Consider the following 18,863-nt stretch of genomic DNA (forward strand, 5'->3'; position numbering starts at 1 on the left):
AGGAAGGGGAGATGTCCGAGCAGGGAGAGGAGACAGTGCCCCACGTACAGGGTAAGCTGAATAGCCGGATGGCTAAAGTTCACCCTCCCAGCTCCCCTAAGCTGTCCTCCACCTCGTCCTGTGAACAGCAGGGAAGGGGGTCCCCTATCCCAGGAGCAATGGAGGCCAGGCCACGAGGAGCATCAGCTCAGTTAGAGGCCCCAGTACACCTGCTTGAACCACCAATGTCACAGCCCTCAGCACAAATGGCCCTACAGATTTGGCCTGCACCTAAACCTCAACGGCCCACGATCCAGCAGCCGGGGAGGAGAGACGATCTGGGGGATACACCATCTTTGACCCCCTATGCCCAGGCACCTGTATATGCCTCAGATTCTGACCTGGAGGATTCAGCCTCACTTCCTTCAGATGTGCCCCCTATGTGGAGGGAATGTTTCTCACAGTTGCCCACTAAAGAGGACTTTAAGAGTATGATACAAGAAGTGAAGGCAGCTTTTCGTTCAGAATTGGCGGGGGTGTCGCAGCATATACAGCAGATTGCTACGAGGGTGGAGGCTCTAGAAGATGACCACGATGCCACTAGGCGCCATGTCTCTGTGATACAGTCTTCAGTGTCCTCCCAGCTGGCGTCCATTAGAGATATGCAACTGCATCTAGAGGATTTGGATAACAGAGGTCGCCGTCATAATATAAGGATAAGGGGCATACCGGAGCCCTCGGGGTCTGAAGATCTTCCCATCGTGTTAGAGACTATCTTTAACGACCTTTTGGGTGCACCCCCGTCTAATCGGATACCGCTTGACAGAGCGCATAGAGCACTGAAACCAAAATCCATTACATCTCAGCCCAGAGATATCATCTGCTGTGTCCAGGATTTCCGCACTAAGGAGGACATTATGCTTAAAGCCCGTCAGCGTAAAGACCTGGAGTATGCCGGTGTGCCGATTCAGTTATTCCCGGATCTCTCCTGGATTACGTTACAGAAAAGACGTCTGCTTCGTCCGCTTCTCGCAGCCCTACGGGACCACAATATTATTTATCGATGGGGGTTTCCGTTCTCCCTTACAGCCCGAAGAGATGGTGTTTCTGCAACCCTGAGGTACCCAGGGGATTTGCCTCATTTCTGTGACTCCCTTGGTATACCAACGCCCAAGATGCAGAATTGGGAGACTCCTTTGCCGCCTTCGTCTCCACCTCCAGTCTGGCAGTCGGTCCGAAATAAGCGGAGGACCTCTCCAAGACGACAGTCTAACCGAAGTTCACCAAGACCTGATTTGAATTGATGGACGCTGCGCAGATACACGGCACCTCCGTAATATATGTGAAGGAGCCTGGTCACCCATACCAGCTGCTCCCTTCGCCAGTTGCACTATCCTAGGCTAAAAATGCATTTAGGATTATATTTCTGATTTTATGTTGCTTCTCTTTAATTCGTTAACGTAAATTGTGGCAGGGCGCGATTGCCCGGGATACACTTGGCTCTTTCACCCCCTTTTTGTTTTTTCTCGGCCTGTACGTATTTATACGTACTTTTGTACTAGGTTCCTCGACTGTTGAGACCCGACCTCCTTTTTTGATAGGGGTAATTTGTTTTGCAGTTCTCCCTCTGTTTTTAGAGAGAGTTGCAAAGGGTAATATTGTATTACCAGTTTTCTTTTGCTTTAATATCACCCGCCCCAGGGTATAGTATTCTCCCTGGTAGTATTTTCTGAGTGTGTTTGAAATTCATTGATCTCATGCATTTCTCTTTGTTCTCACTGCAGATATGTGTATTGTCTCCCTGGTACGTCTTTACCCCAGTGTCTTTCCCTCCCCTCCTACTTTCATCCGAAATAACACTTGAGACGACAGTGAATCCTCCAAGAACCTCCAAGGTAGAAGGACGCCGTAGAACGCTGCTTGCTTTGAAACCGACATGGGACTGGCCCCGACATAACTGTGAGCTGTATACATCCGCACTTTCCACATCATTCTTTGCTCTTTCATACATCTTTGACCATGGTTAAATTTGTCACACTTAATGTCAAGGGTCTCAACTCCAATGTGAAGAGACGCTTGCTTCTCAGGGAGTTGAAATCGCTTGGAGCGGAAGTTGCTTTTCTGCAGGAAACACACTTAGATTCATCCGGAACTTTCCAATTTGCCCGAGGGGCGTATCCTGCTGTGTACTCTGCCTCGTCAGGTCGCAAAAGGGAGGGGGTGGCCATTTTGATAGCAGCTTCCTGCCCCATACAAGTTCACACCTCACATCTAGATCCGAAAGGCAGATATGTTATAATAGAGGGGACTTTGCTTGGACAGCCCATTGTTTTATGTAACGTTTACTCTCCTAATACCGCACAGATTCCATTCCTACGTAGACTCCTTTCTAAACTCCAGAAGCTTCCTAGGGGGGCATGGCTGGTGGGAGGAGATTTTAATGTCCCGTTCTCCACGTCCATGGATAGGGTCTCTCTTACACACGCTACTCCGACGCCCACCCTTACAGGACTTTCTACACGTTTTAGGCAACTAATTAGAGAGCACCAGCTCTATGATTTGTGGCGAGTGGATCACCCAGGTGATAGGTCCTATACCTTCTTCTCCCATACGCACAGCACTCATACACGCTTAGATTACTTTTTTGGTAATGTCCCTGCCCTCCGTGCGCTCCAGGGGGCGAATATAGACCCCATCTCTTGGTCAGATCACGCACCAGTTTCTGTGTCCCTACAGATAGGGAAACCAAATACGAGAGTATGTCATTGGCGCTTAAACGAAACTTTGATTAAGTCCCCTTCTCTTAGGGACAGCCTGGCCGGACATATGCGGGAATTTTATGCACTTAATGAGGGATCGGTTCCTTCAGTATCCACTCTTTGGGAGGCGCATAAGGCGGTGATGAGAGGGCAATGCATAGTAATGGGATCTAGATTGAAAAGAGACTCTCGGGCCAAGCGGGTGGCTCTCCATCGGACAATTACTAAGTTGGAGAGAGAAATGGGGATTAAACCGGCGGTCCCGACACTACGGAAATTGATAGAGGCTAGAGCACAACTCAAGGACTTAGCTATGAAGGGGGTAGAAAAGTCATTACTATACACAAAAAGGAAATATTACGACAAAGGTAATAAGGCGCACTCGCTTCTGGCCAGACTATTGCGGGATCAGGCGACTGTTCGTACTCCACAGGCGGTTCGGGATAAGGCGGGCATACTCCAGCATCACCCAGACACGATAGCCACACTTTTTCATGACTATTATAAATCCTTATACCACCTGCCAAATACCTTACCACCTGATCCGGCTCGTCGGAGGGAAACGCTGCAAGCATATCTCTCTTCCTGTGCTCTCCCTAAACTGAAAGATGAGGAGCTTTCATCCCTGAATGCCCCGATCTCTGCGGAGGAATTGTTTGATATATTGAAGGACCTCCCTAGTGGTAAGGCCCCTGGACCAGATGGCTTTACATATGGGTATTATAAGACCTTTGCAGAGATCTTGGTTCCACGGATGGCTTCGTTATTTAATGAATTCCTACAGGGTTCTCCCATCCCTCAAACATTCCTGCATTCTCATATCACGCTGATCCCTAAACCGGGTAAAGACCACGCAGAGTGCTCCAATTACAGACCCATAGCCCTTCTGAATTCGGATCTAAAAATTTTCACCCGTCTTCTAGCTAATAGACTCAATGTTTGGCTCCCTTCTTTGATTCATAAAGACCAAGTGGGCTTTGTGCCTCTTAGGCAAGGAGGAGACAACACACGAAGGGCCCTTGACCTCATTGATGCCCTCCAAAAGCAAAAGGAATCGGCGATCCTTCTTAGTCTAGATGCAGAGAAGGCGTTTGACCGCTTGGGATGGCCATTTATGTTCGAAACTCTAAATTCATTTGGGATTTCGGGCCCTTATTTGACAGCACTGCGTGGTCTCTACTCCAAACCGACAGCGGCAATTAAACTCCCACACTCCACCTCCCCTCCGTTTCAAATCTGGAATGGTACACGTCAGGGGTGTCCCCTATCCCCACTTTTATTTGTGCTATGCATAGAACCTTTAGCAGCTCAAATACGGAAATCCAGGGATATAGCGGGGGTCCAGATACAAGATAAAGAGTTTAAGGTTTCCCTGTTTGCAGATGACGTCCTCTTGACTATCACTAAACCTCATACCTCCCTCCCTAACCTTACTACAGTTCTCCGTAGGTATGGGAGGCTGTCAGGATATAAAACTAATACATCTAAAACGGAAGCGCTCCCTCTTAATGTCCCACACCAGGAGCTCCAGCTACTCAAACACAACTACACCTACAACTGGAAGGAAACCTCCCTGACTTATTTAAGAGTTCAACTCACTCCCTCCTATACGTCGGTTTACAAGGCTAATTTCCCCTCTCTGTTTGTAGAGCTACGTCAGCTAATGGCCAGGTGGGATCCTCTTCCCATGTCATTTTTTGGGCGCATAGCAGCGGTCAAAATGACCTTGCTCCCTAAATTACTGTACTACTTTGAGACTTTGCCGGTAGCAGTACCTATGAAGGAATTGCGGGCCATGCAGTCTTCTATCCTCAGGTTCATATGGCATTCCGGCAGACATCGAATTCCGAAATCAGTTTTATTATCGGGTCGATCTGCGGGTGGGCTATCGGTCCCTGATGTGGTGAAGTACTACTGGGCGGCACACCTCCGTCGCATACCCAGCTGGGTGTCTTTAAGGGCGTACAATAAATGGACCGAAATAGAGAAGCTATGGATGGCCCCGGTCCACCCAAACTCCCTGTTATGGGGTGACCCACTGGTAATGCCGACTGCATCTTTATTGGGTCCCATGAGATTTCAAAGGGAGGTGTGGGAAACCTGTAAAAACCGCTTCCATTTGGCATCGGGTTGCCCGCCCTTGACTTCGGTACTCTACACTCCCACTATTCCGGGGGGCACTACCTCCCGAATAGTCCGATTGTGGACGGGAATTGAGGTATTTCACCTGGCTGATATGGTTGATCCCCACACGCAAGAGCTTCACCCGTTTTCATACTTTCAAAAACATCATAATATTCCCTCCGCTGCGTTCTTTCACTATCTTCAGGTTAGACATTACATGCAGCAAACTTTTAGATCCACGCGGGTTACTGCACCTACAAGCTTCGAAAGGTTATGTCGGTATGCTACCACCACTAGGGGGCTTATCTCAGCCATTTATGCATTATTGCTATCCCCGGAGGGTTCCCCTCCGCCTGGGCATAGATACATGTTGAAGTGGGAGGCCTTACTGAATAAATCCATCCCGCTCTCATTGTGGCAGATTATTTGGTCGCAAGCAGCTAAAACCTCCATCTGCACTGCATATAAGGAAAACCAATATAAAATCCTTATGTTTTGGTACCATACCCCTGCCTTTTTGCATAGTTTCAATCCGGGTATTCCGTCGGATTGCTGGCGATGTAGAGGTCAGAGAGGTGATCTGTTCCATATTTTCTGGAGCTGTTCACTGGTACAACAGTATTGGTTGGAAGTTAAGAACTTGGCATTGGCGGTGTTGCAGCAGGATATTCCCTTAGACCCTCTTCATTACCTCCTAAATGTTCCCCCTAGGTCTTTGGGGAAATCACCAGCTCGACTCTTTCGACACTTTCTCACAGCCGCTAAGACGTTGATAGCGTGGAAATGGAGACAGACAACCCCTCCCTCCCACATCGACTTAGTAACTAGAATTAGGGAAATACGTACAATGGAGCATATGACGGCCTCTATTGACAATGAACTGGACAGGTTCAAAGTGGTGTGGGACCCGTGGGACAAGTATTGGATACAGGGAACTCAAGATTAGGTGGTAGGTGGAGCTCCGACTATCCCCCCCCCCTCACCCCCTTAAACCCCTGTGTTTTTTCCCAGATGTTTTGTCTGTCTATTGAAAGTTACTGTCTTACTATGTGAATTGCATGGCCCTTCATGCTGCTCTAAGTTATATGTATATTTTTGAAAAATGTTCAATAAAAACACAGTTGAAACCAAAATTGTTGCTAATTAACATCCCCCATATGTCTACTTTAGATTGGCATCATTTTTTGAACATCCTTTTATTTTTCTATGACGTTACAAGGCTTAGAACTTTAGCAGCAATTTCTCACATTTTCAAGAAAATTTCAAAAGGCCATTTTTACAGGGGCCAGTTCAGTTGTGAAGTGGCTTTGAGGGCCTTATATATTAGAAACCCCCAAAAAGTCACCCCATTTTAAAAACTTCACCCCTCAAAGTATTCAAAACAGCATTTAGAAAATGTCTTAACCCTTTACACATGTCACAGGAATTAAAGCAAAGTAGAGGTGAAATTTACAAATTTCATATTTTTTTGCAGAAATAAATTTTTAGTACAATTTTTTTTATAACACAGAAGGTTTTACCAGAGAAATGCAACTCAATATTTGTTGCCCAGTTTCTGCAGTTTTAGGAAATATCCAACATGTGGCCCTAGTGTCCTAATGGACTGAAGCACCGGCCTCAGAAGCAAAGGAACACCTAGTGGATTTTGGGGCCTTATTTTTGTTAGAATAAATTTTAGCCACCATGTCAGGTTTGAAGGGCTCTTGCAGTGCCAAAACAGTCAAAATCCCCCAAAAGTGACCCCATCTGGGAAACTACACACCTCAAGGAAATTATCTAGGGGTGTAGTGAGCATTTTGACCGCACAGTTTTTTTACAGAAATTATTGGAAGTAGGCCGTGAAAATTAAAATCAACATTTCTTCAAAGAAAATGTAGGTTTAGCGATTTTTTTTCTCATTTCCACAAGGACTAAAGGAGAAAAAGCACCATAAAATTTGTAAAGCAATTTCTCCCGAGTAAAACAATACCCCACATGTGGTAATAAACGGTTGTTTGGAGACACGGCAGGGCTGAGAAGGGAAAGAGCGCTATTTGGTTTTGGAGCTCAAGTTTAGCAGGAATGGTTTGCGGAGGCCATGTCACATTTACAAAGCCCCTGAGGGGACAAAACAGTGGAAACCCCCCACAAGTGACCCCATTTTGGAAACTACACCCATTGAGGAAATTATCTAGGGGTATAGTGAGCGATTTGACCCCACAGGTTTTTTGCAGAAATTATTGGAAGTAGGCCCTGAAAATAAAAATCAACATTTTTTCAAAGAAAATGTAGGTTTAGCTTATTTTTACTCATTTCCACAAGGACTGAAGGAGAAAAAGCACCACAAAATTTGTAAAGCAATTTCTCCCGAGTAAAACAATGCCCCACATGTGGTAATAAACGGCTGTTTGGAGACACGGCTTGGCTTAGAAGGGAAAGAGCGCTATTTGGCTTTTGGAGATCAGATTGAGCAGGAATGGTTTGCGGAGGCCATGTCACATTTGCAAAGCCCCTGAGGGGAAAAAACAATGAAAACGCCCAAAAAGTGACACCATTTAGGAAACGACACCTCTTGAGGAATGCATCTAGGGGCGTAGTGAGCATTTTGACCCCACAGATGTTTCATAGAATTTATTAGAATTGGGCAGTGAAAATAAAAACAATCCTTTTTCTTCAATAAGACGTAGCTTTAGCGCAAATTTTTTCATTTTCGCAACAAATAAAGGAAAAAAAAGAACCCAACATTTGTAAAGCAATTTCTACCGTGTACGGCAATACCCCATATGTGGTCATAAACTGCTGTTTGGGCACACGGCAGGGCTCAGAAGGGAAGGACCGCCATTTGGAGTGCAGATGTTGCTGGATTGGTTTCTGGGCGCCTGTGGGCCCAAAACAGTGGAAACCCCCCAGAAGTGACCCAATTTTGGAAACTACACCCCTCAATGCATTTACCTAGGGGTGTAGTGAGCATGTTAACCCTGCAGGTGTTTTGTAGAAATTAGTGTGAACTCGATGTTGCAGAGTGAAAATGGGATTTTTTCCACAGATATGTGGACAATATGTGGTGCCCGGCTTGTGCCACCATAACAAGACAGCTCTCTAATTATTATGCTGGATTTCCTGGTTTTAGAAACACCCTTCATGTGGCCCTAATCTCTTGCCTGGACAGTCGACCAGGCTCAGGAGTGAAAGCGTACCATGTAAAATTGAGGCCTAATTTGGCGATTTACAAAGTATTGGTTCACAACTGCAGAGGCTCAGATGTGAAATAATAAAAATAAACCCCTGGGAAGTGACCCCATTATGGAAACTGCACCCCTCAAGGCATTTATTAAGGTGTGTAGTGAGCATTTTCACCCCACAGGTCTTTTCCATAAATGAATGCGCTGTGGAGGGTGCAAATTAAAAATTTATATTTTTCCCTAGATATGCCATTCAGGGGCAAATATGTCGTGCCCAGCTTGTGCCACTGGAGACACACACCCCAAAAATTGCTAAAAGGGTTCTCCCGGGTATGACGATGCCATATATGTGGAAGGAAACTGCTGTTTGGGCACGCTGTAGGGTTCAGATGGGAGGAAATGCCATTTGGCTTTTGGAGCGTGGATTTTGCTTGGTAGTAGTTTTGTTTGGAGTCTTACTGGTGTTTCCGTTTATAATGTAGGGTTACATGTAAGCCGGGCGGAGTATATAAGGGGCATAGTCAGGTGGTATAATAATGGGGTAAAAAAAAACAATAAAATAATCCATAGATGTGTGTTACGCGGTGAAGCAATCCTTTCTGCACAGGCCGGTGTCGCACTGATATATGGCATCCTTTATTATCCCCCTTTTGATCCACACTCCGCGCCTTTGTAGTTTGGGGAATTTTGCTAGGAAGTGTTGTCCTGGTATAATACGGGCACCGTCGCTTCCAGCGGATATGTTTGGGCCCTCCCTTTCCTGGTTCCCTAATTTTAGGTCCTTGATAAATCGCCTCTTCAAACAGAAGAAATGTTCCCCTCGGGCACAACTGCATATTTTTTTATTTCCTGACTTATTGGAGCCATAACTAATTTTATTTTTCATAGACGTAGCGGTATGAGGGCTGGTTTGTTGCGGGACGAGCTGTAGTTATTATTGGTACCATTTTGGGGTACATGCAACTTTTTGATCACCTTTTATCCTATTTTTTGGGATGCCAGGTAAACAAAAAAACGCAATTCTGGCACAGCTTTTTTTGTTTTTTTTTTATACAGCGTTCACCACGCATTATAAACTACATGTTAACTTTATTCTGTGGGTCAGTACAATTCCGGCGATACCTAATTTATAGCACTTTATGTTTTACAACTTTTTGCACAATAAAATTACTTTTGTAAAAAGAATGTATTTTTTCTGTTGCCAAGTTGTGAGAACCATAACTTTTTAATTTTTTTGTCGACGGAGGTGTATGAGGGCTTGTTTTTTGCGGGACGAGCTATAGTTTTTATAGGTACCATTTTTGGATACGTGCGACTTTTTGATCACTTTTTATTCTAACATTTGTAGGGCAAAGTGACTAAAAAACAGAAACTCTGGTAACGTTTTTTACGTTTTTTTTTACGCTGTTCACCGCGTGCAATAAATAATACAATATTTTGATACCTCAGGTCGTTACGGTCGCGGGGATACCAAATACATATGGTTTATTATTATTTTTCAATAATAAAGGACTTGATAAGAGTAAAAGGGGGAATGTGTTTTATTTGATTACTTGAAACTTTTATTGTTTTCAAACTTTTATTTTTTGCACTTTTTTTGACACTTTTTTTACACTTTTTCTCAAGTCCCACTAGGGGACTTGAAGGTCCAACGGTCAGATTTTTTTTTTTCTAATACATTGCACTACATATGTAGTGCAATGTATTAGATCTGTCAGTCATTCACTGACAGCAAGCCGATTAGGCTTCGCCTCCCGGCGGGGCCTAAATCGGCTTCCGTAATGGCAGAGCAGGAGACCATTGTGTCTCCTGTTGCCATAACAGCAGTCGCCAGTCCGGATTGCCTGTCAGGGCTGGCGATCTGCTAGTAACCGCTACGATGCAGCAATCGCTTTCGATTGCTGCATCGAAGGGGTTAATGGCAGGGATCGGAGCTAGCTCCGGTTCCTGCCGTTACAGGTGGATGTCAGCTGTACAGTACAGCTGACTTCCACCGCTGATGACGCCGGATCAGCTCCTGACCCGGCGCCATCTTGCCGGCAGCTACGGAAGCCGATCAGGCTCCGCCGCCGGGCGGATCTTGACCGGCTTCGGTGCTAGGCAGACCGGGAGGCCAGTATTAGGCCTCCGGTTGCCATTGCAGCCACCGGAACCCCGGCAATTTCATTACTGGGGTTCCGATGAGCTGCAAACACCTTAAGTGCAGCGATCGCGTTTGAGCGCTGCACTTAAGGGGTTAATGGCGGGGATCGAAGCTAATTTCGGTCCCCGCCGTTACAGCCGGATGTCAGCTGTAAGATACAGCTGAGATCCGGTGATGATGGCACCGGCTCAGCTTCTGAGCCGGTCCCAAACATTCGGCGTACATGTACGGCAAGATGCGGGAAGTCAATGCTTTCCATGACGTACATGTACGGCAAATGTCGGGAAGGGGTTAAAGAGGCTCTGTCACCAGATTTTGCAACCCCTATCTCCTATTGCAGCAGATCGGCGCTGCAATGTAGATTACAGTAACGTTTTTATTTTTAAAAAACGAGCATTTTTGGCCAAGTTATGACCATTTTTGTAGTTATGCAAATGAGGCTTACAAAAGTCCAAGTGGGCGTGTTTAAAAGTAAAAGTCCAAGTGGGCGTGTATTATGTGCGTACATCGGGTCATTTTTAATACTTTTACTAGCTGGGCGTTCTGACGAGAAGTATCATCCACTTCTCTTCAGAACGCCCAGCTTCTGGCAGTGCAGATCTGTGACGTCACTCACAGGTCCTGCATCGTGTCGGACACATCGGCACCAGAGGCTACAGTTGATTCTGCAGCAGCATCGGCGTTAGCAGGTAAGTCGATGTAGCTACTTACCTGCAAACGCCGATGCTGCTGCAGAATCATCTGTAGCCTCTGGTGCCGGTGTGTCCTCGCTCGTCTGACACGATGCAGGACCTGTGAGTGACGTCACAGATCTGCACTGCCAGAAGCTGGGCGTTCTGAAGAGAAGTGGATGATACTTCTCATCAGAACGCCCAGCTAGTAAAAGTATTAAAAACGCCCCGATGTACGCACATAATACACGCCCAGTTGGACTTTTACTTTTAAACACACCCACTTGGACTTTTGCAAGCCTCATTTGCATAAATACAAAAATGGTCATAACTTGGCCAAAAATGCTCGTTTTTAAAAAATAAAAACGTTACTGTAATCTACATTGCAGCGCCTATCTGCTGCAATAGCAGATAGGGGTTGCAAAATCTGGTGACAGAGCCTCTTTAACTAAAAGACTCATGTGAATTCACCCTAAACATCAGCACTGGCAACCAAAGTTTCAATAGGGGTGAGAGAAGTTGATATCAGTCAAGCGTGAAGCAGATTATTTCCCAGTGATGTAATGGAAATAACTGGTTAAAGGTGTATTCCAAGGACTAAGGCCTAATGCACACGACTGTAGTGTATTGCGGTTCATTTGCCCGTTAAAAACCTTCTATTGTGTATCCGTGTGTCATCAGGAATCACGGATCTGCAACAAAAAAAATAAATGATATCACCAGTTTGTGATGCCGCAAATCTGGACCATAAAATGACTTGCCATGAGTTTTTGCGGCCCAGAATCGCTGCCCCCACATGGATCCGTGTAGATTACGATCGTGTACATGAAGCCACAGAAAAGAATGGGTCTGAGTGTTATCCACAAAATTAATGTCGTGTGCGTGAGGCCTGTAATATGGAGTGTAATAGTAACCCCCTTTAGTAAATGCATAATAATTTTCCATTGACACGTTTGTACTGACTAAGGCCTCATGCACACGAACGTGTTTTTGCGTCAGCAATTCACCTGAAAATCTGCGGGTAAATTGCGGACCTATTCATTGCTATGGGCCCATGCATTGACCAGGAGCCCGGACCGCAAAACGATAGAACATGTCATATTATGGGCCGCATTTGCGGTCCGGGCTGATTGAAATGAATGTGTGCACGGTCCCCGATTTGCGGACAGCCCGCGAATAACACACCGCGGCCGTCCGTGCCGCAATCACAGGCTGTGCACGCGGCTACGGTCGTGTGCATGAGGCCTAACATATAGTGCTCTTCTCTTTTTTAAGAGTTTCTTCAGCAGCTGCAATGTGTATTATACAGTCCTGTGCCCACCTACTGCAAAACATCACAATACACATCAAATGGATGAGGGAGTGTCATATCAATTAACAATGGGCGGGAATCTCCCTTTTACTCTTCAAAAAGAGGTTCTGCAGCAGCATAGGTGTGTTTATAGGTAACAATGTACCCTCTACTATAAAACATAGAGACTTTTTATGCTCACAGAACTCTTTGGTGATATTCTTATAATTTATAGTAGAGGGGGCATTATCCAAAATATACTTATAGAACATCAAAAATAGACAAATACGTTACATTTTAAACATAGGCTTTTTATTGCCCTCAAGTCCTTCCCAAATTGAAATTGCATTGATCATGGCAAAAACAAAAAATACACAATTATTTTTTTTTTCAACAAGAACAATAAATGCAAATAACACAAAAGCAAATTGTATGTAAAAAACAAAAAAAGTGAATAATACATATAAAGGAAGAATGTTTGACTTTCTAGAGGTTGCTCCGGAGTGCAATCATATATAGAACTAGGATCTTTACTGCAAAAATAGTCCTATATAAAATGACAGCAAATGAAAAGTGGATCAGCAGAGTCACAGGACGAGTTAGTAATGCCACACATTGCAAATGGCGGTACTAAAGAACTGGAGATAATAGGGGTTATCACTTTTGCTCATTGCCAAGTCCCGCATTGTCTAGCCCTCATTGTATTCTCCAAGAGCTGAACTCACAAATATGCAGTATAGTAAATCCTCTGACCTCTCATGTTGTAACACTTCCAGACCTGCACAGTACAACACAATGACATTTTTGGGATTGTCACGAAGCTACAAAAAAACTGGATATGTCTTTACTGTCTTAAAAGTGGGAAATCCTACCAAGAGTGAAGGTGCGCAATGCCAATTCCAGCAAAGAAGTGGCCGTTCACTCTCCATTAAAGTCTATGGGAGATACAATAACAGCAAAGCGTGCTCACTCAGCTATTTCTTCTCTGATAAACTAGAATGGATAGAGATCACACACATACGGAAACGTCTCCGCTGGGAATGGGGACTGGGCAGCCATCTTCTTGGGTTTGCTGGGACGAACCTCGATCAAACTTTCATGACATTCAATTCTCACTAGTGAAATTATAGGCTGCCCATTGCCAGTGTCACTAATGAAATTATGACTGCCACCTCACTGGTGAAATGATAGCTACCCCCTCACTGATGTCACTAGTGGAATAATAGCTGCCCCCTCACGGATGTCACTAGTGGAATGATAGCTGCCCACTCACTAAAATCAGTGGTGAAATGATGGCTGTCCCCTAACTGATGTCACTAATGGAATGATAGCTACCCTCTCACTGATGTCACTAATGGAATAATAGCTACCCTCTCACTGATGTCACTAATGGAATAATAGCTACCCTCTCACTGATGTCACTAATGGAATGATAGCTACCCTCTCACTGATGTCACTAGTGGAATGATAGCTGCCTCCTCACTGATGCCACTAATGGAATGATAGCTACCCTCTCACTGATGTCACTAGTGGAATGATAGCTGCCCCCTCACTGATGCCACTAATGGAATGATAGCTACCCTCTCACTGATGTCACTAGTGGAATAATAGCTGCCTCCTCACTGATGTCACTAGTGGAATGATAGCTACCCTCTCACTGATGTCACTAGTGGAATAGCTGCCCCCTCACTGATGTCACTAGTGGAATAATAGCTGCCCACTCACTAAAATCAGTGGTGAAATGATGGCTGTCCCCTAACTGATGTCACTAATGGAATGATAGCTACCCTCTCACTGATGTCACTAGTGGAATGATAGCTACCCTCTCACTGATGTCACTAATGGAATAATAGCTACCCTCTCACTGATGTCACTAATGGAATGATAGCTACCCTCTCACTGATGTCACTAATGGAATGATAGATACCCTCTCACTGATGTCACTAATGGAATGATAGCTACCCTCTCACTGATGTCACTAGTGGAATAATAGCTGCCCCCTCACTGATGTCACTAGTGGAATGATAGCTGCCCCCTCACTGATGTCACTCGTGGAATGATAGCTACCCTCTCACTGATGTCACTAGTGGAATAATAGCTGCCCCCTCACTGATGTCACTAGTGGAATGATAGCTGCCCCCTCACTGATGTCACTAGTGGAATGATAGCTGCCCCCTCACTGATGTCACTAGTGGAATGATAGCTGCCCCCTCACTGATGTCACTAGTGGAATGATAGCTACCCTCTCCCTAGACTAGTGAAATAGCAGCTACCCCCTCACTAAAATTACTGTTGAAATAATAGCTGCCCCTCATAGATGTCAATGGTGAAATGGCAGCTGCCCCCCCATCACTGGTATCACTAGTAAAATGATAGTTGCCCCCTCACAGGTATCACTAGTAAAATGGCAGCGCCCACATCACTGGTATCACTAATGAAATCACTGTTTGCATCGTCACCGTGGTCATTGTACGGGCTCAGGCCATAGAATATATGTATATACAGTGTACAGGTGAAGAAATCAGAAATTAATGTACAATAAAACCTGTATTTCAGGTAAAAAAGAAACAAAAGTCCAAAGCTCAAGTAACTTGATAAACAATAAAAATGAGGTAAAAATAAAGAGGAACCCAAGACATCAGTAAACATGAGAAGTGGAAATCATATACTGTATAGGAAACGGACAGGCTTTATGTGTATACCCCCACATTCCTATAACATAGCAAAAAACAGGTCTACACTTTTTTTTCTTTTTCTTTCTTACCCGCTTTGGCTCTGTATCAAGTATAAAGAATTTCTCTCAATACTAGTCAATGAAGGGAAACACAACACAGATCTACCCTATGCTTTTCATGAAATCCTCAACTAATACAACTACTACTGCATTAGCCGTAAGATGTCTCCAGCACATGAAGTTATGGAAGAATTATGCACAGGCTTATCCTGTAGACATACTGGCCATACATCCTGTTGGCGATCCAGTTCAATTGTGGCCTTGTGGGAAGTTGGCCTAAATTTTTAGGGGGTCTGCCTTTAAAAAAAATATTAGACCATGGGGCCATTCCCATAGATATTAGACAGTAGGTAGAACCCATTGGCCCCATGGCCAGCTTTACCTACCGCACATGAAAAAAAGACAGCTTCTGGAGTCATGTACACAAGTCCTGCTCATCATATATGGCATATGAGAGAGTCAAGAAACCAACTAATTGTGCGATTGGCTATTACACACCAGGAAAGCAATTGTTCCAACAGAAGACAAAGATAGATTTTCTGTTGAGAAAAGATAATTAACCTATGTATAGCTTTATGAAGAAAAATCAGGTGACAAATTTGCAAATGACCAGATTCTTGGGCCTTACCAAAGGTAAGTATCGTCCTCTTGGAGGAGTGGGGGTAGGGTCTATTGGGCCATTTCTGTTAAAAAATTAAATTTTTGGTTTTGCCTGTAGAGTCCCTCAAATTACAAATAATGCATACAGATTCATTTTGCAAACTATACCATCAGGTTACTAAAACCTCCGACGTGGGCCGTGTAAACCGGCGCTGATCAACGAGAAAGCTCGAGCAAGCGATCATTACTACAATCACTCGCTCGTCCCCGTACATTTCTGTCATGTCGGCAGCTCGTCTCCATGTTTACACAGGGAGATGTGCGGTCGACAATGATAATAGTTTCGGCATTTAAAACGATGCAATCAGCCGACGAACGAGCGTTTTCCCATTCATCGGCTGATCGCGGTCCTGTTTACACACAGCAATGATCGGGAAAGATCGTTCTCTGAACACTCGTTTGCCGGATAATTGGCCCGTGTAAAAGTGCCTTTAGTGAAACAAGAAAATTTGTATAAAACACAAAATCACTTTTTTTTTTTAATGAAAATCACCCACAGTGTCCTAACATAACATTATAAGAAGATTTGGTGTAGTTATATAAATCACAGTTTTATCCAATATATCCAGTACTTGTAAAGTTCTAAAACAGTTGTACTTAGCCTTCGTTCACATCTACGTCAGGACTCCGTTCATGGTTTCCGTCAGAGCTTTCCGTCAGGGGAACCCATGAACGCAATCCAAACTGAAACAAGCGGAAACCACAGGTTTCCGTTTGCATCACCATTGATTTCAATGACGACGGATCCGGTGCAAACGTCGTTTTGACTGAATCAATACCGCAGTCGACTGCGCTATTCATTCCATCTAAAACAACAGAACCCTTACACATCAGTTACAGTTACAAACGGAAACCGTTTGATCCGGATCCGTCACCATTGAAATCAATATTGATGCAAACGGAAACCTATGGTTTCCGTTTGGATTCCGTTCATGGGTTCCCCTGACGGAAAGCTCAGACGGAACCCATGAACTGAGACCCAACGCAGATGTGAACGAAGCTTCAGAGTTGTAAATCTTTCTATCTTCCATTTAAATAAGGCAAACAGCAATGGAGTCAGTGGCCCTTAAACAGCAAAATATATATAGGTGTAGTAAATAACAATAATGATTTGTGACTCAAAGTATGAAAGGGGAATTCCATCTTACAGGATTTTTCCCATCTAAGACATTTATGTTATATCCACCTGATATCCCATAAATGTCCCACCTCTGGGACCCGAGCTTTTTCGATAACAGGGCATCCTCGGCTACAGATGCCTCTCCAGGCAGGTCAGGGGTACCCTGTTCTCGACAGAGGTGCGGGATATGCGATAAATGTCTTAGATGGGAATAACCCTTAAACCTTTACACACGACTGGTTGACATGAGCTGGGATCCTCACTGGTGCTTAGTAAAGCTTTCATATCCAATTGGGCATTGGTTGAAAATGTGCATACGTCCGCTTTCAAATAGCGCATTTTAGTATTCGTGCTTCGGCCACAATACCCAGACCATTTGCGGTTCTACTATTTAGGATCCTATGGTGATCTAAGTCCGGGTCAGTAGAGCTACGGAGGTCTGGGTATTGACGGAATACAGAACCCAAAACGCGTCCATATTACGGCCTACCTCATAATCTATGATACAGCGCTCCTTCAGAAACCCCATTCATTTAATGGTCCTGTATTGTGTATGTGCGTTCAGGAGCCATTGAAACGAATGGTGCGTCTAATCCAGTGCTGGGATTATGGAAATGGACAAATCGCATCAGGAGTGCGGTTATTGTTTTTTTGCTGAGCACTGCAGCCCCTACATCCGGATATATGGTGTAGCTCCTACCTCACAAACCAAACCTTTGGGAGATGGAGTTCCCCTTTAAGTAAAGCCTCAGTAGATCAGAAAACAAAGTTTGGTCATGTTAATGGAATAATGGTATGAAAACGAACACTGCTGCAAAGTTACTATACAATAAAGCAAGCCAAAAATATAGCATATTAAAAAAACAAAAACAAGAGGTATGATGAAACCCAGTAAACAGAATGGATGTAGCCTGATGAGGAATGGTCCTAATGTTGAACGTATAAAACAATTGCATTGCGACGCGCTTCACTATAAGCAACAAGAACTTAGACGGAACATATAAGGCACCAGCTCACACATGGGACTTGTCCAATTTCTAGCACCCCACACACAAGATGCTTAGTCACATTTCACGTCATACAATAAGTCGTCAGCCATAGGACTGAATCAGGAACGCATTCCTTGTCCGCAGGAAAACTGACCTGAGACGTCGCTGCACCTGACAGGCCGTTTGCTGCGGCCATGATTGTTCTGCATGTAAGGCAGTTCATACAGTCTGCTGAGTTATTGTACGTCTTGGTGGCTGTGAAATAACGCAATGGTCCCTGTATTTGGCAGCAATTTATTGTTGCATTTTTTTTTTCTTGCTCCTTGAAGGTAACTTGAAAGATGTATGAAAGACTGACATGAGAGGAAACGCTCTATATCTTATCCAGCTTGAACAGGCTCAGAATATCCAGCAGAGCGTGTCGAATGTTTCCGCCAAAGCGGTGGGAATCCTGCGGAGAGGAAAAATGGACTGGTTAATGTGAAGGCAAATTTCACACCAAGTACAGGGCTGAAGGGCTGGTAGCCAGGTTATAATGCAAATCTGTGGACTGTACTCAAGAGGGACCTGGCAACCAAGCTGAACACCAGAACATCACTCCATGCAGAAGAAAATAAATGAAGGAATCATCTGATGAAATACAATGAAATTCCTTTAAACCGGCTTTAATAGGACTCGGATTTTGGGAATTTTGTTCTGGATTATCGGACTGTCCGAGAAAAGAATGAATATCCTACTTGTAAGGGTGGAAACATTTCCTAAAAACAACCCAAGATTAACTGCTAGCACAAGCCATACAACTGTCACTATTAAAAAGTCCAATAACAGGTTCTCTTTGCTCAGTCTCTTTCTCGTCTTGTGAGCCTTACTGGCTCACTATGAGAGGGGGAGGGCTGCTGTGGCTACTGAGGAGGGGTAGGGGCTACTGTGATTATAAGAGAAGCTGGAGATACAATTTTTACTACTAGAGAGAAAAGGCGGCACTGCTGTACTGCTGACTACAAAGACAAGGGGTTGTAAGAGGACCTGATGTGACTACTAGGGGAGATGGGGGCCCCGCTGTGACTACTAGGGAAGGAGAGTGGGAGACAAAATATTTTATTACTTGAGGGTTTAGAGATAACGCGGCTGCCAGGGAGCTCTATCTTGACTACTGGTGTTGCGGGTGGCAAAACCTCAAGTGGACGTGTAAGGCCAGGTTCACACATACCCAGTTGCAGCATGTTTCCTGG

At 44.6% G+C, this 18,863-nt stretch overlaps 1 protein-coding gene across 4 annotated transcripts in view; it reads right to left on the reverse strand.

The window, feature by feature from the left end:
* Window positions 1-12,418: 12,418 nt before the first annotated feature.
* The window catches only part of LOC142662164 (carnitine O-palmitoyltransferase 1, liver isoform-like), a 46,850-nt gene continuing 40,405 nt past the window's right edge, over window positions 12,419-18,863 (reverse strand). For all 4 annotated transcript variants that reach the window (XM_075840182.1, XM_075840179.1, XM_075840181.1 and 1 more), the window contains exon 19: window positions 12,419-18,082. In XM_075840182.1, coding sequence (XP_075696297.1) covers window positions 18,005-18,082 — 78 coding nt within the window. In that variant the 3' untranslated portion in view covers window positions 12,419-18,004. The remainder of the gene's footprint in view (window positions 18,083-18,863) is intronic.

The sequence above is a fragment of the Rhinoderma darwinii genome, chromosome 10, assembly GCF_050947455.1.
Source record: "Rhinoderma darwinii isolate aRhiDar2 chromosome 10, aRhiDar2.hap1, whole genome shotgun sequence".
Taxonomy (NCBI): Eukaryota; Metazoa; Chordata; class Amphibia; order Anura; family Rhinodermatidae; genus Rhinoderma; species Rhinoderma darwinii.